The sequence below is a fragment of the Coregonus clupeaformis genome, chromosome 5 (assembly GCF_020615455.1).
Source record: "Coregonus clupeaformis isolate EN_2021a chromosome 5, ASM2061545v1, whole genome shotgun sequence".
NCBI lineage: Eukaryota > Metazoa > Chordata > Actinopteri > Salmoniformes > Salmonidae > Coregonus > Coregonus clupeaformis.
The window spans coordinates 36,252,558-36,275,479 of NC_059196.1; the positions used below are offsets into that span (position 1 = coordinate 36,252,558).

At 46.7% G+C, this 22,922-nt stretch overlaps 1 protein-coding gene across 1 annotated transcript in view; it reads right to left on the reverse strand.

The window, feature by feature from the left end:
* Positions 1 to 22,922, reverse strand: part of LOC121566964 (rho GTPase-activating protein 42) — a 240,429-nt gene that overhangs the window by 196,118 nt on the left and 21,389 nt on the right. Inside the window, exon 2 of the mRNA XM_041876916.2 lies at positions 1,968 to 2,063. Coding sequence (XP_041732850.2) covers positions 1,968 to 2,063 — 96 coding nt within the window. The remainder of the gene's footprint in view (positions 1 to 1,967; positions 2,064 to 22,922) is intronic.

Sequence of the window (22,922 nt, forward strand, 5' to 3'; positions counted from 1 at the left end):
TATACCTCTACTGGTCTGCCATCAAGCCCTGGGGTTTGATATACCTCTACTGGTCTGCCATCAAGCCCTGGGGTTTGATATACCTCTACTGGTCTGCCATCAAGCCCTGGGGTTTGATATCCCTCTACTGGTATGCCATCAAGCCCTGGGGTTTTCCAGACTGTAAAGATGTAATAGCCTCTAAAAGTTATTCCTCTGTAATTCGGCATTCGCACTGATCTTTCTGTGCATTTGTTTATTTTTTATTTTTTGGAAATAATTCCTTACAGTAATCGTCATTTAGAGTGTGAGGATGAGACGGAAAAGAAAACATGTTAAAATATTTAGCTTCCCAGTGAATACTGTTAATGGTTAGCTTCCCAGTGAATACTGTTAATGGTTAGCTTCCCAGTGAATGCTGTTAATGGTTAGCTTCCCAGTGAATACTGTTAATGGTTAGCTTCCCAGTGAATGCTGTTAATGGTTAGCTTCCCAGTGAATACTGTTAATGGTTAGCTTCCCAGTGAATGCTGTTAATGGTTAGCTTCCCAGTGAATACTGTTAATGGTTAGCTTCCCAGTGAATACTGTTAATGGTTAGCTTCCCAGTGAATACTGTTAATGGTTAGCTTCCCAGTGAATACTGTTAATGGTTTGCCTAATGGGGGAACTTGGTGAGATGATGTTCAGAAAATCAATTTAAGCATTTTGGTGAAAGTATTCCTTTTCTAAATATACGCTTCCTAAGGATATATACGCTTCCTAAGGATATATACGCTTCCTAAGGATATATACGCTTCCTAAGGATATATACGCTTCCTAAGGATATATACGCTTCCTAAGGATATATACGCTTCCTAAGGATATATACGCTTCCTAAGGATATATACGCTTCCTAAGGATATATACGCTTCCTAAGGATATATACGCTCCCTAAGGATATATACGCTTCCTAAGGATATATACGCTTCCTAAGGATATATACGCTTCCTAAGGATATATACGCTTCCTAAGGATATATACGCTTCCTAAGGATATACAGTATACGCTTCCTAAGGATTAATGTAGAGTGTGAAAATCACAGCAAAATGTTTGAATCCCCCTTTTTCTCCGAAAATGGGATTCTAAGTGTATCACCTTTTAAAGCAGCGTTACATCCCCATGTTTCCTCCAACCAGTGATATGCCGTTACATCCCCATGTTTCCTCCAACCAGTGATATGCCATTACATCCCCATGTTTCCTCCAACCAGTGATATGCCGTTACATCCCCATGTTTCCTCCAACCAGTGATATGCCATTACATCCCCATGTTTCCTCCAACCAGTGATATGCCATTACATCCCCATGTTTCCTCCAACCAGTGATATGCCATTACATCCCCATGTTTCCTCCAACCAGTGATATGCCATTACATCCCCATGTTTCCTCCAACCAGTGATATGCCATTTAGAAGCTCTGAGTCTGTACTTTTATCCAATGTAAAAAACTAAATTTCAAATGTTGGAACATAAGTCTGAAAAGAGATGGGGGTCATATGTGATGTATACAAATGTAAGAATGGTTTGAAATGATTATGTTTTAGTCAAATATTATATCTGTTTGGGCTTCCTTGCGTTCAATTTGCATTCTACAAATTATTTGTAATTATGTACTGGCCCCATGACCATCCACTCAAGAAAAGAAATCGGCCAGCGGCTGATGATCCCTGGGCTACTGAATATAGTCTATTCACGTCGCAGTTAAAGTGGCTATGCGCTGTTTCCTTCGGCATGATTCTGGAAGACCAAAGCGAAAGTAATATGAAGTGATGCTTCTTGATAATCATTGATTAAAGTGAGCATTTTTCTCCCAAAAAACCCAATGACTTGCACGAACACTTGGTTTTGTTTAGGCATTTTAATTAGTTTGACATTTGACAATGTGAAACCAACCGGACCAAATAAAAAGAGAGAAACCCTTCTCGTTCTGGTCTCGTTGGAGGACTTACCAATATTGACCTCGTCATCCGTCTCTGCGTCTCCTATACACTCAAACTGGAACTCCTGCAGGGACTGGGAGAACTTCTGGACAGCAGCAGACAGACCTGGAGGAGGAAGAGAGGGTCTGTGAGATATACCGAAAGCTCTATGGGTGTGACTGTTACTGTTAGCGCTCTATAAAGGGGAACGGAGGGAACAGGTGGGGGGAGGTGCAACCTCACTCCTTAGCTGAAATGTCTCCTCTATCGTCAACTGGGTAAGAACGTTTCAAGAGGGCGGTCACGTGGGTGGCAGAGGTCTAGTCTTGTTAGCAGGTAGCTTAGTGGTTAAGAGCGTTGTGCCAGTAACCGAAAGGTCGCTGGTTCTAATCCCCGAGCAGACTAGGTGAAAAATCTGTCGATGTGCCCTTAAGCAAGCCACTTAACCCTAATTGCTCCTGTAAGTCGCTCTGGATAAGAGCGTCTGCTAAATGACTAAAAATGTAAATGTCTTGGTGGCAGAGGTCTAGTCTTGTATATAGTTTACCATTACAACATGTGTATATATATATATATATATATATATATATATATATATATATATATATATATATATATATATATATATATATATATATATATATAGTATACCATTACAACATGTATATATATATATATAGTATACCATTACAACATGTATATAGTATACCATTACAACATATATACAGTGGGGGAAAAAAGTATTTAGTCAGCCACCAATTGTGCAAGTTCTCCCACTTAAAAAGATGAGAGAGGCCTGTAATTTTCATCATAGGTACACGTCAACTATGACAGAAAATTGAGAAAAAAAATCACATTGTAGGATTTTTTAATGAATTTATTTGCAAATTATGGTGGAAAATAAGTATTTGGTCACCTACAAACAAGCAAGATTTCTGGCTCTCACAGACCTGTAACTTCTTCTTTAAGAGGCTCCTCTGTCCTCCACTCGTTACCTGTATTAATGGCACCTGTTTGAACTTGTTATCAGTATAAAAGACACCTGTCCACAACCTCAAACAGTCACACTCCAAACTCCACTATGGCCAAGACCAAACAGCTGTCAAAGGACACTAGAAACAAAATTGTAGACCTGCACCAGGCTGGGAAGACTGAATCTGCAATAGGTAAGCAGCTTGGTTTGAAGAAATCAACTGTGGGAGCAATTATTAGGAAATGGAAGACATACCAGACCACTGATAATCTCCCTCGATCTGGGGCTCCACGCAAGATCTCACCCCGTGGGGTCAAAATGATCACAAGAACCACACGGGGGGACCTAGTGAATGACCTGCAGAGAGCTGGGACCAAAGTAACAAAGCCTACCATCAGTAACACACTACACCGCCAGGGACTCAAATCCTGCAGTGCCAGACGTGTCCCCCTGCTTAAGCCAGTACATGTCCAGGCCCGTCTGAAGTTTGCTAGAGTGCATTTGGATGATCCAGAAGAGGATTGGGAGAATGTCATATGGTCAGATGAAACCAAAATATAACTTTTTGGTAAAAACTCAACGCGTTGTGTTTGGAGGACAAAGAATGCTGAGTTGCATCCAAAGAACACCATACCTACTGTGAAGCATGGGGGTGGAAACATCACGATTTGGGGCTGTTTTTCTGCAAAGGGACCAGGACGACTGATCCGTGTAAAGGAAAGAATGAATGGGGCCATGTATCGTGAGATTTTGAGTGAAAACCTCCTTCCATCAGCAAGGGCATTGAAGATGAAACGTGGCTGGGTCTTTCAGCATGACAATGATCCCAAACACACGCCCGGGCAACGAAGGAGTGGCTTCGTAAGATGCATTTCAAGGTCCTGGAGTGGCCTAGCCAGTCTCCAGATCTCAACCCCATAGAAAATCTTTGGAGGGAGTTGAAAGTCCGTGTTGCCCAGCGACAGCCCCAAAACATCACTGCTCTAGAGGAGATCTGCATGGAGGAATGGGCCAAAATACCAGCAACAGTGTGTGACAACCTTGTGAAGACTTACAGAAAACGTTTGACCTGTGTCATTGCCAACAAATGGTATATAACAAAGTATTGAGAAACTTTTGTTATTGACCAAATACTTATTTTCAACCATAATTTGCAAATAAATTCATTAAAAATCCTACAATGTGATTTTCTGGATTTTTTTCCTCATTTTGTCTGTCATAGTTGACGTGTACCTATGATGTAAATTACAGGCCTCTCTCATCTTTTTAAGTGGGAGAACTTGCACAATTGGTGGCTGACTAAATACTTTTTTTCCCCACTGTATATATAGTATACCATTATAAAATATATATATATATATAGTATACTATTACAACATATATATATATAGTATACCATTACAACATATATATATTAGTATACCATCACAACATGTACAGTGCATTCGGAACGTATTCAGACATTTTGTTACGTTACAGTCTTATTCTAAAATAGTTTAAATTGTTATTTTTCCTCATCAATCTACACACAATACCCCATAATGACAAAGCAAAAACAGGTATTCAGACCCTTTACTCAGTACTTTGTTGAAGCACCTTTGGCAGCGATTACAGCATTGAGTCTTCTTGGGTATGACGCTACAAGCTTGGCACACCTGTATTTGGGGAGTTTCTCCCATTCTTCTCTGCAGATCCTCTCAAGCTCTGTCATGTTGAATGGGGAGCGTCGCTGCACAGCTATTTTCAGGTCTCTCCAGAGATGTTCGATCGGGTTCAAGTCCGGTCTCTGGCTGGGCTACTCAAGGACATTCAGAGACTTGTCCCGAAGCCACTCCTGCATTGTCTTGGCTGTGTGCTTAGGGTCATTGTCCTGTTGGAATGTGAACCTTCGCCCCCAGTCTGAGGTCCTGAGTGCTCTGGAGCAGGTTTTCATCAAGGATCTCTCTGTACTTTGCTCCGTTCATCTTTACCTCGATCCTGACTAGTCTCCCAGCCCCTGCCGCTGAAAAACATCCCCACAGCATGATTCTGCCACCACCATGCTTCACCGTAGGGATGGTGCCAGGTTTCCTCCAGACATGACGCTTGGCATTCAGGCCAAAGAGTTCAATCTTGGTTTCATCAGAACAGAGAATCTTGTTTCTCATGGTCTGAGAGTCCGTCTGGCCACTCTACCATAAAGGCCTGATTGGTGGAGTGCAGCAGAGATGCTTCTTCTTCAGGAAGGTTCTACCATCTCCACAGAGGAACACTGGAGCTCTGTCAGAGTGACCATCGGGTTCTTGGTCAACTCCCTGGACAAGGCCCTTCTCCCCAGATTGCTCAGTTTGGCCGGGCGGCCAGATCTAGGAAGAGTCTTGGTGTTTCCAAACTTCTTCCATTTAAGAATGATGGAGGCCACTGTGTTCTTGGGGACCTTCAATGCTGCAGAAATGTTTGGTACCCCTTCCCCAGATCTGTGCCTCGACACAATCCTGTCTCGGAGCTCTACGGATAATTCCTTCGACCACATGGCTTGGTTTTTGATCTTACATGCACTGTCGACTCTGGAACTTAATAGAGACAGGTGTGTGCCTTTCCAAATCATGTCCAATCAATTGAATTTACCACAGGTGGACTCAAATCAAGTTGTAGAGACATCTCAAGGATGATCAATGGAAACAGGATGCACCTGAGCTTTTGAGACTCATAGCAAAGGTTCTGAATAAATAACTTTTTATTTTATTTTATTTTTTTATATATAAATTAGCAAACATTTATAAGAACCTGTTTTCACTTTGTAATTATGGGGTATTGTGTGTAGATTGATGAGGAAAACAAATTATTTCATCCATTTTAGAATAAGGCTGTAACGTAACAAAATTTGGAAAAGTCAAGGGGTCAGAATACTTTAAGAATGCACTGTACATAGTATGCCATCCATCATGGACCAGTTTCCACGGTCCCTGCCGATGAAAAACATCCCCACAGCAATTTTAGTCTCATCTGACCAGAGTACTTTCTTCCATATGTTTGGGGAGTCTCCCACATGCCTTTTGGCGAACACCAAACGTGTTTGCTTATTTTTTTCTTTAAGCAATGGCTTTTTTCTGGCCACTCTTCCGTAAAGCCCAGTTCTGTGGAGTGTACGGCTTAAAGTGGTCCTATGGACAGATACTCCAATCTCCACTGTGGAGCTTTGCAGCTCCTTCAGGGTTATCTTTGGTCTCTTTGTTGCCTCTCTGATGAATGCCCTCCTTGCCTGGTCCGTGAGTTTTGGTGGGCGGCCCTCTCTTGGCAGGTTTGTTGTGGTGTCATATTCTTTCCATTTTTTAATAATGGATTTAATGGTGCTCCGTAGTATGTTCAAAGTTTCAGATATTTTTTTATAACCCAACCCTGATCTGTACTTCTCCACAACTTTGACCCTGACCTGTTTGGAGAGCTCCTTGGTCTTCATGGTGCCGATTGCTTGGTGGTTCCCCTTGCTTAGTGGTGTTGCAGTCTCTGGGGCCTTTCGGAACAGGTGTATATATACTGAGATCATGTGACAGATCATGTGACACTTAGATTGCACACAGGTGGACTTTATTGAACTAATTATGTGACTTCTGAAGGTAATTGGTTGCACCTTATTTAGGGGCTTCATAGCAAAGGGGGTGAATACATATGCACGCACCACTTTTCCGTTATTTATTTTTTGAATTTTTTTAAACAAGTTATTTTTTTCATTTCACTTCACCAATTTGGCCTATTTTGTGTATGTCCATTACATGAAATCCAAATAAAAATCCATTTAAATTACAGGTTGTAATGCAACAAAAGGAATTATAACATGTTCCTAAAACCTGACAGGTTTTGGGTATGAAACATAATACATGGTCAGATTCTGTGACAAGGCTTGTCTTTTAGAAACCGTCTTTCTTGCTATTATATACAGCATGTTAGATGTAACAGGCCAGCCTGTGTGAAATGATCCATACAAATATAATTCAAAGCACCAGCGCTGAGAGCTGATCATCTAGTAATTATCTATAGTACCTGACCTCTCTCAATTATCTTTATCCCAGTTAGCGGAAGATGAGTGTGGGTCTCGGATATTAAAGAGAACATGTATTTAACCCTCTTCAATCAGAGACGCTACTCAGTGTGTGTGTGTGTGTGTGTGTGTGTGTCTGGTGTGTGGTGTGTCTGGTATGTGTGTGTGTGGTGTGTGTGGTGTGTGTGGTGTGTGTGTGTGTGTGTGGTTGTGTGTGTCTGGTGTGTGTGTGTGTGTGTGGTGTGTGTGTGTGTGGTGTGGTGTGTGTGTGTGTGGTGTGTGTGTGTGTGTGTGGTGTGTGTGTGTGTGTGGTGTGTGTGTGTGTGTGTGGTGTGTGGTGTGTGGTGTGTGTGTGTGTGTGTGTGTGTGTGTGTGTGTGTGGTGTGTGTGTGTGTGTATCCTACCTACTGTATGTTTGAGTGGGCTGGTTGCTGGAGTAGGAGTCTGTTGTTTCCATGGCAACTCAATATAAATGTCTATTGAGTTGGAATTCAATTATTTTTGTTTATTATTTAAGGAGATTGTATTTTCTTACTAAGAATGAACAATAGACCTGAACTTTTAAGTGTAGATCCGACATCAAGGTCAAGCCACTGTGCTAAACAAAGAATTTTCTTGCATTTTTCACGCATTCTCTACTGACAAATGACACACCTGTTGTTCTCTCTCTCTCTCTCTCTCTCCCTCTCCCCTCTCTCTTTCTCACCCCCTCACTCTCCCCCTCTCTCTCTCTCTCTCTCTCTCTCTCTCTCTCGCTCTCTCTCCCCCTCTCTGTCTCACTCTCTCTCCCCTCTCTGTCTCACTCTCTCTCCCCCTCTCTCTCTCCCCCTCTCTCTCCCCCTCTCTCTCTCTCGCTCTCTCTCCCCAACTGTCTCTTTATTTCTCCGTCTCTCCCCCTCTCTCTCCCTCTCCCCCTCTCTCTCTCTCTCTCTCCCCAACTCTCTCTTTATTTCTCCGTCTCTCCCCCTCTCTCTCTCCCCCCCTCTCTCTCGCTCTCTCTCCCCCCTCTCTCTCCACCCCGTCTATCTCCCACTCTCTCTCTACCCCTCTCTCTCTCTCTCTCCCCTCTCTCTCTCTCTCTCTCTCTCTCTCCCTCCCCTCTCTCTCTCTCTCCACCCTCTCTCTCTCCCCTCTCTCTCTCCCTCCCCCCCTCTCTCTCTCTCCCCCTCTCTATCTCTCTTGCTCCCCTCTCTCTCTCCCTCCCCCCTCTCTCTCTCTCCTCCTCTCTCCCTCTCGCTCTCTCTTTCTCTCTCTCTCTCTCTGACAGTCATTCTTCAGTTCAAAGTATTTCTGGACTTGAAAAGACTCTGTTATTGGAAGTAAGTGGGATAACTGCACACATTAAAGAGAAAATGTTGAAACTGAAATTGCTGAACTTCTAATGCTCCTGAGAACATGATGGGGAACTATTGTGGGAAAGTTTTGTGTTGTTGAACAAATTGCAGTTGTATAATTGATATGTTTCTGAGCTCAATAGCAATCACAATTACGTTTTTAGAAGGCTTTGCTGAAAATGTTCCTAGTTAGCTTTAGATACAGTGAAAATATAATCTTCCAGTGTCCAAATAAACTAGACAGCTCATATTCCACTTCCAGTCAGTGAGTCATCCATGTTATCAACTTGCAGCAGGATATGCTCATTCTGATATCCAATCTGTGCCAATTACTAAATTAAAGAAAATAAACATTCCATGAACTGACTGTGGCTTCTATTTATTTCAGAAACATTTGGCTGATCATTTAATGGTATTTATGTATCTTATCCAATTCTGTTTATATTTTATAATATTAAAGGATTTATTCTCAAACAATATTTGACTACATTTGTGGATTCATTGGATGTATAAACCGACTGCTGGATTTCCAATATAAAGAGAATAGAAAATGATGATTGTGTGTGAAAGGCATATACAGTGGGGAAAAAAAGTATTTAGTCAGCCACCAATTGTGCAAGTTCTCCCACTTAAAAAGATGAGAGAGGCCTGTAATTTTCATCATAGGTACACGTCAACTATGACAGACAAAATCAGGAAAAAAAATCCAGAAAATCACATTGTAGGATTTTTAATGAATTTATTTGCAAATTATGATGGAAAATAAGTATTTGGTCAATAACAAAAGTTTCTCAATACTTTGTTATATACCCTTTGTTGGCAATGACACAGGTCAAACGTTTTCTGTAAGTCTTCACAAGGTTTTCACACACTGTTGCTAGAGTATTTTGGCCCATTCCTCCATGCAGATCTCCTCTAGAGCAGTGATGTTTTGGGGCTGTCGCTGGGCAAAAAGGACTTTCAACTCCCCTCCAAACATTTTCTATGGGGTTGAGATCTGGAGACTGGCTAGCCCACTCCAGGACCTTGAAATGCTTCTTACGAAGCCACTCCTTCGTTGCCCGGGCGGTATGTTTGGGATCATTGTCATGCTGAAAGACCCAGCCACGTTTCATCTTCAATGCCCTTGCTGATGGAAGGAGGTTTTCACTCAAAATCTCACGATACATGGCCCCATTCATTCTTTCCTTTACACGGATCAGTCGTCCTGGTCCCTTTGCAGAAAAACAGCCCCAAAGCATGATGTTTCCACCCCCATGCTTCACAGTAGGTATGGTGTTCTTTGGATGCAACTCAGCATTCTTTGTCCTCCAAACACGACGAGTTGAGTTTTTACCAAAAAAGTTATATTTTGGTTTCATCTGACCATATGACATTCTCCCAATCCTCTTCTGGATCATCCAAATGCACTCTAGAAAACTTCAGACGGGCCTGGACATGTACTGGCTTAAGCAGGGGGACACATCTGGCACTGCAGGATTTGAGTCCCTGGCGGCGTAGTGTGTTACTGATGGTAGGCTTTGTTACTTTGGTCCCAGCTCTCTGCAGGTCATTCACTAGGTCCCCCCGTGTGGTTCTGGGATTTTTGCTCACCGTTCTTGTGATCATTTTGACCCCACGGGGTGAGATCTTGCGTGGAGCCCCAGATCGAGGGAGATTATCAGTGGTCTTGTATGTCTTCCATTTCCAAATAATTGCTCCCACAGTTGATTTCTTCAAACCAATCTGCTTACCTATTGCAGATTCAGTCTTCCCAGCCTGGTGCAGGTCTACAATTTTGTTTCTGGTGTCCTTTGACAGCTCTTTGGTCTTGGCCATAGTGGAGTTTGGAGTGTGATTGTTTGAAGTTGTGGACAGGTGTCTTTTATACTGATAACAAGTTCAAACAGGTACCATTAATACAGGTAACGAGTGGAGGACAGAGGAGCCTCTTAAAGAAGAAGTTACAGGTCTGTGAGAGCCAGAAATCTTGCTTGTTTGTAGGTGACCAAATACTTATTTTCCACCATAATTTGCAAATAAATTCATTAAAAATCCTACAATGTGATTTTCTGGAAAAAAAATTCTCAATTTGTCTGTCATAGTTGACGTGTACCTATGATGAAAATTACAGGCCTCTCTCATCTTTTTAAGTGGGAGAACTTGCACAATTGGTGGCTGACTAAATACTTTTTTTCCCCACTGTATATATATAGTACCAGTAAAAAGTTTGGACACACCTACTCATTCAAGGGTTTTTCTTTATTTTTTACTATTTTCTACATTGTAGAATAATAGTGAAGACATCAAAACTATGAAATAACACATATGGAATCATGTAGTAACCAAAAAAGTGTTAAACAAATCAAAATATATGTTATATTTGAGATTCTTCAAATAGCCACCCTTTGCCTTGATGACAGCTTTGCACACTCTTGGCATTCTCTCAACCAGCTTCATGAGGTAGTCATCTGGAATGAATTTCAATTAACAGGTGTGCCTTGTTAAAAGTTAATTTGTGGAATTTCTTTCCTTCTTAATGTGTTTGAGCCAATTTTTTGGTTACTACATGATTCCATATGTGTTATTTCATAATTTTGATGTCTTCACTATTATTCTACAATGTAGAAAATAGTAAAAAATAAAGAAAAACCCTTGAATTAGTAGGTGTGTCCAAACTTTTGACTTGTACTGTATATATACAGTGCATTCTGAAAGTATTCAGACCCCTTGACTTTTTTCCCCAGATCTGTTCCTCGACACAATCCTGTCTCGGAGCTCTACGGACAATTCCTTTGACCTCATGGCTTGGTTTTTTGCTCTGACATGCACTGTCAACTGTTGGACCTTATATAGACAGCTGTGTGCCTTTCCAAATCATGTCCAATCAATTGAATTTACCACAGGTGGACTCAAATGAAGTTGTACCACAGGTGGACTCAAATCAATGAAAACATGATACACCTGAGCTCAATTTCGAGTCTCATAGCAAAGGGTCTGAATACTTATGTAAATAAGGTATTTCTGTTTTTTTGTTTTGCTAAAATGTCTAAAAACCTGTTTTCTCCTTGTCATTATAGGGTATTGTTTGTAGAATGATATAGACTATATACTTTTTTTATACAATGCCCGTTTTCATTACTTGCTAGTAAATAAATAAATGGTCTTCTTTTGAAAAAGGTTGGATGTGTCTGACTATTCATTCATTATTCAACAGCAGTTGGTGGTTCTGAGGCCTATAGTTCTGAAATGTTGTGTCAAATGGACAATGCACCGGTCCTCTCCAACTGGGCATGGTATAGTTTGATACAGAATATGTTCTTAATTTTAATTCATAGACTAATCTTCGCTGATCCTGGCAGTTATACCGCCCTTGGCGAGACAAAACATTGCCGCCATCCTATCCCCGCAAAGTAGAATACTAGCCTAGGCTAGTATCAGGCTAGGTAAATTGCCGCCATCCTATTAGCCTAGGCTAGTATCAGGCTAGGTAAATTGCCGCCATCCTATTAGCCTAGGCTAGTATCAGGCTAGGTAAATTGCCGCCATCCTATTAGCCTAGGCTAGTATCAGGCTAGGTAAATTGCCGCCATCCTATTAGCCTAGGCTAGTATCAGGCTAGGTAAATTGCCGCCATCCTATTAGCCTAGGCTATAGAGTTTCGGCCCGCAATGCACTTTTATGAATGTCCATGTGGTAGCCTAGCTACCATTTGTAAAACAGGCAATTTAACGTTAATCCCTGTCATTTGGTTACATACATTTATGTTAATGCATGTATTAATTTACCGTTCTCATTCTAGGAGTGGAAACGTTGTTTGCAGAGTTTTACAACCTGCTACACTTGTGAGAAACAAGTTTGGGTTTATTTCATACAAATCATTTACGCGCTCCACGTGAGCATGTGCCTGTTTTCCTTGTCCTGATAATGTTTGCTCAGTTCCTCACAAGTATTTGAAAAATCTTTCCAACACTGTCCCCCTCGTTGCGTGTATTTGTTTCTATTTTAACGGTTGTCAGTTTCATCGTCATACTATAGCATAGCGGTCCCCTTCAGACTGTCCTGGTCAGTTCATTATCTTATAGCCTATTTTCTGAAAGACTAAGGTAGGCCTAGTTTTTAAAAATATGTTTTAAGGAAAGGATAACTATTTGGTCATGTCTGACTGGTGGCTTAGATTGACAGCTGCTTACGGGGCTGAGAGTTGGCTGGTTCTCTCTAGGCCCGTATGACAGCTGCTTACGGGGCTGAGAGTTGGCTGGTTCTCTCTAGGCCCGTATGACAGCTGCTTACGGGGCTGTGAGTTGGCTGGTTCTCTCTAGGCCCGTATGACAGCTGCTTACGGGGCTGTGAGTTGGCTGGTTCTCTCTAGGCCCGTATGACAGCTGCTTACGGGGCTGTGAGTTGGCTGGTTCTCTCTAGGCCCGTATGACAGCTGCTTACGGGGCTGTGAGTTGGCTGGTTCTCTCTAGGCCCGTATGACAGCTGCTTACGGGGCTGAGAGTTGGCTGGTTCTCTCTAGGCCCGTATGACAGCTGCTTACGGGGCTGTGAGTTCGCTGATTCTCTCTAGGCCCGTATGACAGCTGCTTACGGGGCTGTGAGTTGGCTGGTTCTCTCTAGGCCCGTATGACAGCTGCTTACGGGGCTGTGAGTTCGCTGATTCTCTCTAGGCCCGTATGACAGCTGCTTACGGGGCTGTGAGTTGGCTGGTTCTCTCTAGGCCCGTATGACAGCTGCTTACGGGGCTGTGAGTTGGCTGGTTCTCTCTAGGCCCGTATGACAGCTGCTTACGGGGCTGTGAGTTGGCTGGTTCTCTCTAGGCCCGTATGACAGCTGCTTACGGGGCTGTGAGTTGGCTGGTTCTCTCTAGGCCCGTATGACAGCTGCTTACGGGGCTGTGAGTTGGCTGGTTCTCTCTAGGCCCGTATGACAGCTGCTTACGGGGCTGTGAGTTGGCTGGTTCTCTCTAGGCCCGTATGACAGCTGCTTACGGGGCTGTGAGTTCGCTGGTTCTCTCTAGGCCCGTATGACAGCTGCTTACGGGGCTGTGAGTTGGCTGGTTCTCTCTAGGCCCGTATGACAGCTGCTTACGGGGCTGAGAGTTGGCTGGTTCTCTCTAGGCCCGTATGACAGCTGCTTACGGGGCTGTGAGTTGGCTGGTTCTCTCTAGGCCCGTATGACAGCTGCTTACGGGGCTGTGAGTTGGCTGGTTCTCTCTAGGCCCGTATGACAGCTGCTTACGGGGCTGTGAGTTGGCTGGTTCTCTCTAGGCCCGTATGACAGCTGCTTACGGGGCTGTGAGTTGGCTGGTTCTCTCTAGGCCCGTATGACAGCTGCTTACGGGGCTGAGAGTTGGCTGGTTCTCTCTAGGCCCGTATGACAGCTGCTTACGGGGCTGTGAGTTGGCTGGTTCTCTCTAGGCCCGTATGACAGCTGCTTACGGGGCTGTGAGTTGGCTGGTTCTCTCTAGGCCCGTATGACAGCTGCTTACGGGGCTGTGAGTTCGCTGGTTCTCTCTAGGCCCGTATGACAGCTGCTTACGGGGCTGTGAGTTGGCTGGTTCTCTCTAGGCCCGTATGACAGCTGCTTACGGGGCTGTGGAGTTGGCTGGTTCTCTCTCAGGCCCGTATGACAGCTGCTTACGGGGCTGTGAGTTGGCTGGTTCTCTCTAGGCCCGTATGACAGCTGCTTACGGGGCTGTGAGTTGGCTGGTTCTCTCTAGGCCCGTATGACAGCTGCTTACGGGGCTGTGAGTTGGCTGGTTCTCTCTAGGCCCGTATGACAGCTGCTTACGGGGCTGTGAGTTGGCTGGTTCTCTCTAGGCCCGTATGACAGCTGCTTACGGGGCTGTGAGTTGGCTGGTTCTCTCTAGGCCCGTATGACAGCTGCTTACGGGGCTGTGAGTTGGCTGGTTCTCTCTAGGCCCGTATGACAGCTGCTTACGGGGCTGTGAGTTGGCTGGTTCTCTCTAGGCCCGTATGACAGCTGCTTACGGGGCTGTGAGTTGGCTGGTTCTCTCTAGGCCCGTATGACAGCTGCTTACGGGGCTGTGAGTTGGCTGGTTCTCTCTAGGCCCGTATGACAGCTGCTTACGGGGCTGTGAGTTGGCTGGTTCTCTCTAGGCCCGTTATGACAGCTGCTTACGGGGCTGTGAGTTGGCTGGTTCTCTCTAGGCCCGTATGACAGCTGCTTACGGGGCTGTGAGTTGGCTGGTTCTCTCTAGGCCCGTATGACAGCTGCTTACGGGGCTGTGAGTTGGCTGGTTCTCTCTAGGCCCGTATGACAGCTGCTTACGGGGCTGTGAGTTGGCTGGTTCTCTCTAGGCCCGTATGACAGCTGCTTACGGGGCTGTGAGTTTGCTGGTTCTCTCTAGGCCCGTATGACAGCTGCTTACGGGGCTGTGAGTTGGCTGGTTCTCTCTAGGCCCGTATGACAGCTGCTTACGGGGCTGAGAGTTGGCTGGTTCTCTCTAGGCCCGTATGACAGCTGCTTACGGGGCTGAGAGTTGGCTGGTTCTCTCTAGGCCCGTATTACAGCTGCTTACGGGGCTGTGAGTTGGCTGGTTCTCTCTAGGCCCGTATGACAGCTGCTTACGGGGCTGAGAGTTGGCTGGTTCTCTCTAGGCCCGTATGACAGCTGCTTACGGGGCTGAGAGTTGGCTGGTTCTCTCTAGGCCCGTATGACAGCTGCTTACGGGGCTGTGAGTTGGCTGGTTCTCTCTAGGCCCGTATGACAGCTGCTTACGGGGCTGTGAGTTGGCTGGTTCTCTCTAGGCCCGTATGACAGCTGCTTACGGGGCTGAGAGTTGGCTGGTTCTCTCTAGGCCCGTATGACAGCTGCTTACGGGGCTGTGAGTTGGCTGGTTCTCTCTAGGCCCGTATGACAGCTGCTTACGGGGCTGAGAGTTGGCTGATTCTCTCTAGGCCCGTATGACAGCTGCTTACGGGGCTGAGAGTTGGCTGGTTCTCTCTAGGCCCGTATGACAGCTGCTTACGGGGCTGTGAGTTGGCTGGTTCTCTCTAGGCCCGTATGACAGCTGCTTACGGGGCTGTGAGTTTGCTGATTCTCTCTAGGCCCGTATGACAGCTGCTTACGGGGCTGCGAGTTCGCTGGTTCTCTCTAGGCCCGTATTACAGCTGCTTACGGGGCTGCGAGTTCGCTGGTTCTCTCTAGGCCCGTATTACAGCTGCTTACGGGGCTGCGAGTTCGCTGGTTCTCTCTAGGCCCGTATTACAGCTGCTTACGGGGCTGCGAGTTGGCTGGTTCTCTCTAGGCCCGTATTACAGCTGCTTACGGGGCTGAGAGTTGGCTGGTTCTCTCTAGGCCCGTATGACAGCTGCTTACGGGGCTGTGAGTTGGCTGGTTCTCTCTAGGCCCGTATGACAGCTGCTTACGGGGCTGTGAGTTGGCTGATTCTCTCTAGGCCCGTATGACAGCTGCTTACGGGGCTGTGAGTTCGCTGATTCTCTCTAGGCCCGTATGACAGCTGCTTACGGGGCTGAGAGTTGGCTGGTTCTCTCTAGGCCCGTATGACAGCTGCTTACGGGGCTGTGAGTTGGCTGGTTCTCTCTAGGCCCGTATGACAGCTGCTTACGGGGCTGTGAGTTGGCTGGTTCTCTCTAGGCCCGTATGACAGCTGCTTACGGGGCTGTGAGTTGGCTGGTTCTCTCTAGGCCCGTATGACAGCTGCTTACGGGGCTGTGAGTTGGCTGGTTCTCTCTAGGCCTATATGACAGCTGCTTACGGGGCTGAGAGTTGGCTGGTTCTCTCTAGGCCCGTATGACAGCTGCTTACGGGGCTGTGAGTTGGCTGGTTCTCTCTAGGCCTATATGACAGCTGCTTACGGGGCTGAGAGTTGGCTGGTTCTCTCTAGGCCCGTATGACAGCTGCTTACGGGGCTGAGAGTTGGCTGGTTCTCTCTAGGCCTATATGACAGCTGCTTACGGGGCTGAGAGTTGGCTGGTTCTCTCTAGGCCCGTATGACAGCTGCTTACGGGGCTGTGAGTTGGCTGGTTCTCTCTAGGCCCGTATGACAGCTGCTTACGGGGCTGAGAGTTGGCTGGTTCTCTCTAGGCCTATATGACAGCTGCTTACGGGGCTGTGAGTTGGCTGGTTCTCTCTAGGCCCGTATGACAGCTGCTTACGGGGCTGTGAGTTGGCTGGTTCTCTCTAGGCCCGTATGACAGCTGCTTACGGGGCTGTGAGTTGGCTGGTTCTCTCTAGGCCCGTATGACAGCTGCTTACGGGGCTGTGAGTTGGCTGGTTCTCTCTAGGCCCCGTATGACAGCTGCTTACGGGGCTGTGAGTTGGCTGGTTCTCTCTAGGCCCGTATGACAGCTGCTTACGGGGCTGTGAGTTGGCTGGTTCTCTCTAGGCCCGTATGACAGCTGCTTACGGGGCTGTGAGTTGGCTGGTTCTCTCTAGGCCCGTATGACAGCTGCTTACGGGGCTGTGAGTTGGCTGGTTCTCTCTAGGCCCGTATGACAGCTGCTTACGGGGCTGAGAGTTGGCTGGTTCTCTCTAGGCCCGTATGACAGCTGCTTACGGGGCTGTGAGTTGGCTGGTTCTCTCTAGGCCCGTATGACAGCTGCTTACGGGGCTGTGAGTTGGCTGGTTCTCTCTAGGCCCGTATGACAGCTGCTTACGGGGCTGTGAGTTGGCTGGTTCTCTCTAGGCCCGTATGACAGCTGCTTACGGGGCTGTGAGTTGGCTGGTTCTCTCTAGGCCCGTATGACAGCTGCTTACGGGGCTGTGAGTTGGCTGGTTCTCTCTAGGCCCGTATGACAGCTGCTTACGGGGCTGTGAGTTGGCTGGTTCTCTCTAGGCCCGTATGACAGCTGCTTACGGGGCTGTGAGTTGGCTGGTTCTCTCTAGGCCCGTATGACAGCTGCTTACGGGGCTGTGAGTTGGCTGGTTCTCTCTAGGCCCGTTGGACAGCTGCTTACGGGGCTGAGAGTTCGCTGGTTCTCTCTAGGCCCGTATGACAGCTGCTTACGGGGCTGTGAGTTGGCTGGTTCTCTCTAGGCCCGTATGACAGCTGCTTACGGGGCTGTGAGTTGGCTGGTTCTCTCTAGGCCCGTATGACAGCTGCTTACGGGGCTGTGAGTTGGCTGATTCTCTCTAGGCCCGTATGACAGCTGCTTACGGGGCTGAGAGTTCGCTGATTCTCTCTAGGCCCGTATGACAGCTGCTTACGGGGCTGAGAGTTGGCTGGTTCTCTCTAGGCCCGTATGACAGCTGCTTACGGGGCTGTGAGTTGGCTGGTTCTCTCTAGGCCCGTATTACAGCTGCTTACGGGGCTGTGAGTTGGCTGGTTCTCTCTAGGCCCGTATTACAGCTGCTTACGGGGCTGTGAGTTGGCTGGTTCTCTCTAGGCCCGTATTACAGCTGCTTACGGGGCTGTGAGTTGGCTGGTTCTCTCTAGGCCCGTATGACAGCTGCTTACGGGGCTGTGAGTTCGCTGATTCTCTCTAGGCCCGTATGACAGCTGCTTACGGGGCTGAGAGTTCGCTGGTTCTCTCTAGGCCTATATGACAGCTGCTTACGGGGCTGTGAGTTCGCTGGTTCTCTCTAGGCCCGTATGACAGCTGCTTACGGGGCTGAGAGTTCGCTGGTTCTCTCTAGGCCCGTATGACAGCTGCTTACGGGGCTGTGAGTTGGCTGGTTCTCTCTAGGCCCGTATGACAGCTGCTTACGGGGCTGTGAGTTGGCTGGTTCTCTCTAGGCCCGTATGACAGCTGCTTACGGGGCTGTGAGTTGGCTGGTTCTCTCTAGGCCCGTATGACAGCTGCTTACGGGGCTGTGAGTTGGCTGGTTCTCTCTAGGCCCGTATGACAGCTGCTTACGGGGCTGAGAGTTCGCTGGTTCTCTCTAGGCCCGTATGACAGCTGCTTACGGGGCTGTGAGTTCGCTGGTTCTCTCTAGGCCTCTATATGTCCATTCAAAACGTTTCTTAAAGCAGCCTGTCTGGACTCCAACTCTTTAATAAGAATCAAACACTCCTGTCATATGATTTAATCTTATAAAAGGCCTATTTTCATGTAGCTTAGGCTACATAATTTCTCATTACCGCATCCTCTCTTTAAAGCACATATGCCAATGACACTGCCATCGAAAGACCGCAGCAGCAGGGTTTGTGACGTTATGTGAATATTTCAGGGAAAAGTGGGAGAAAACCCCATCAGAAAAGGACAAGGCGTATACCTTCATTTGGACTCCGTTAATGTTGTGTCAATACGAGAACGTGACAAATACAATCCAACATGGCATTTCTTCATTTGTTGATGAATATTTATAAGTAATAACCTGAATAATAATAATAATAATGAAATGACATGATGTAGCATGCCCCCTGTAGCTCAGTTGGTAGAGCGTGGCGCTTGCAACGCCAGGGTTGTGGGTTCGATTCCCACGGGATGCCAGTATGAAAATGTATGCACTCACTAACTGTAAGTTGCTCTGGATAAGAGTGTCTGCTAAATGACTAAAATGTAAATGATTATAATGAAGTGTAATTATTTGTTTCATATAGGTATTATTAAGAAGCATATCCATATAAACAAGTGTACTAAAATAATTGCGACCTCCCCTTTCTGACTGTGTAGCCTCCAAACATGGTTGAAATTATAATGTTGATATCATGGATGGTCAGTCCTTGCATCCATAGCTCTGTCTATGAATATGAGAGTGGTTACATTTCTCCAGCCCCATCCATCTGTCACGCCCTGGCTCTGGGGACTCTAGTATGTTGAGCCAGGGTGTGAGTTTTCATGTGTGTTGGTTCTAGTGTTTGTATATCTATGTTGGCCAGGGTGGCTCCCAATCAGAGACGGCTGTAGCTCGTTGTCTCTGATTGGGAGTCATACTTAGGTAGCCGTTAGGCATTCATTCTTTGTGGTTTCTTGTTCGTGTTGGTTCGTGTTTGACCATAGACTGTCACGTTATCGTTTTGTTGTTTTTTGATCGTGTATCAATAATTAAAGAGTATGTTCGTCTGCAACGCTGCGCCTTGGTCCTCATCTCTTACCGGCGATCGTGACACCATCATCTGTTTACCGAAACAGTTGTGGGGAGAATCATGGTGTGCACGGAAGACCATCATCAGAAACCAAATATTTTTATTTCCTTTTAAATGTTTTTCACAAGTCATGCTTCTTTAAAATCTGATTTCACCATCACAACACCACTACAACCCAACACCACCACAACACACCACCACAACACCACTACAACACACCACCACAACACCACTACAACACAACTACAACACCACTACAACACAACACCACTACAACACACCACCACAACACCACTACAACACACCACCACCACAACACACCACCACAACACCACTACAACACACCACCACAACACCACCACCACAACACCACCACAACACACCACCACAACACCACCACATCACCACACCACAACACCACTACAACCCAACACCACCACCACACACCACCACAACACACTACTTTTTTTTTTTTTTTTTTTTTGTCATTTAGCAGACGCTCTTATCCAGAGCGACTTACAGGAGCAATTAGGGTTGAGTGCCTTGCTCAAGGGCACATCGACAGATTTTTCACCTAGTCGGCTCGGGGATTAGAACCAGCGACCTTTCGGTTACTGGCACAACGCTCTTAACCACTAAGCTACCTGCCGCCCGTACCTGCTGGCACAACGCTCTTAACCACTAAGCTACCTGCCGCCCGTACCAGCTACCTGCCACTACCACAACACCACTACAACACACCACCACAACACACCACTACAACACACCACCACAACACACCACCACAACACCACTACAACACACCACCACAACACCACTACAACACCACCACAACACACCACCACAACACCACTACAACACACTACCACAACACCACTACAACACACCACCACAACACACCACCACAACACCACTACAACACACCACTACAACACCACTACAACACACCACAACACCACCACTACCAAAACACCACCACAACACCACTACAACACCACAACACACAACAACCACAACACACCACCACTACAACACACAACTAAAACACACCACAACACCACACCACCACCACAACACACCACCACAACACAACACCACACCACCACCACAACACACCACCACAACACAACTAAAACACACCACAACACCACCACAACACACCACCACACCACCACCACAACACACCACCACAACACCACTACAACACACCACCACAACACCACTACAACACACCACCACAACACCACTACAACACACCACCACAACACCACTACAACACATCACCACTACAACACACCACCACCACAACACACCACCACAACACCACTACAACACACCACTACAACACCACTACAACACACCACAACACCACCACTACCAAAACACCACCACAACACCACTACAACACCACAACACACCACAACCACAACACACCACCACAACACACCACCACTACAACACACAACTAAAACACACCACAACACCACACCACCACCACAACACACCACCACAACACAACTAAAACACACCACAACGCCACACCACCACTACAACACACCACCACAACACCACTACAACCCAACACCACCACAACACACCACCACAACACACCACCACAACACCACTACAACACCACTACAACACACCACCACCACAACACCACTACAACACACCACCACAACACCACTACAACACACCACCACAACACCACTACAACACAACACCACTACAACACACCACCACCACAACACACCACCACAACACCACTACAACACACTACCACAACACCACCACCACAACACCACCACAACACACCACCACAACACACCACTACAACACACTACCACAACAACACCACCACATCACCACACCACAACACCACTACAACCCAACACCACCACCACACACCACCACAACACCACTACAACACACTACCACAACACCACTACAACACACCACCACAACACACCACTACAACACACCACCACAACACACCACCACAACACCACTACAACAAACCACCACAACACCACTACAACACACCACCACAACACCACTACAACACCACCACAACACCACTACAACACACTACCACAACACCACTACAACACACCACCACAACACACCACCACAACACCACTACAACACACCACTACAACACCACAACACCACCACTACCAAAACACCACCACAACACCACTACAACACCACAACACACCACAACCACAACACACCACCACTAAAACACACCACAACACCACACCACCACCACCACACCAACACAACACCACACCACCACTACAACATACCACCACAACACCACCACAACACAACTACAACACACCACCACTACAACACACCAACACAACACAACACCACACCACCACACCACCACCACAACACCACTAAAACACACCACAACACCACAACACCACCACACCAACACAACACCACACCACCACTACAACACACCACCACACCACCACAACACCACTAAAACACACCACAACACCACCACACCACAACACCACCACACCACACCACCACACCACCACCACAACACATCACCACTACAACACACCACCACTACAACACACCAACACAACACACCACCACACCACCACCACAACACCACTAAAACACACCACAACACCACCACACCAACACAACACCACACCACCACTACAACACACCACCACACCACCACACCACACCACCACAACACCACACCACCACCACAACACACCAACACAACCCGTCACAATTCCTTGCTCAGGAATTGTTTTACGGTCTTCAGACGACACTTCATTTCACATGGCATGTAATTTGCACAACATTTCTTCTCCTCACAGTGGGTGTGGACAGAAGCAGCAGCAGGCAGTGAAGAAGTGAGGTGTGAAGGTGTCTGTGTCTACAGGCTTTAATCTGGTGTCGGTAGAGGGGGATCTGTAGCCACCCGTAACCACACCAACACTGTGTAGACCACTGGATGTGTCCCAAATGGCACCCTATTCCCACTACTTTTGATCAGGTAGTGCACTATATATGGAACGGGGGGCCATTTGGGACACACCCCTGTGTCAGTCTCCAGGGGCGACCACATGACCAACAGCCCCCTGGGTAGAGAGTGTGTCTGTCTCCAGGGCGACCACATTCCAATACATTCTGTCAGCTAGAAACTCACGACCCTGAAAGAAAAAAAGAATGCTGTCGATAGGCTATTCTTTAAGCAGACGAACAGTCAACTCAGACAGGGCTGTAACCATGAACCATTCAACAGGCCTAGGCATTGTAACTGTAAATGCAGATATAAGCCTGCTGTAGCTCAAACAGGTTTTTTTTGCGTTTCAAAATGACCACATAGCGAGACAGACGGGCACCCTTTACAGCTCAATCGTCTTTTCAGGCTGGCACTTCACAATGAGCACACAAAGTGAGAGTAGCTTTTAGTGTTTCCCGGCCTGATCCCTCCTGTTGACTAAACTGAGTGTGAAGCAGGTTGAGACGTGTCAACCAGCACACACCCTGCTACTTCCAACACCTAGTTTTTAGAATGAGTCCCAAATGACCCCTTATTCCCTATATAGATCCCTATGGGCCCTGGTCAAAAGTAGTGCACTATATAGGGAACAAGGTGCCATTTGGGGCACGGCCCTAGTTTT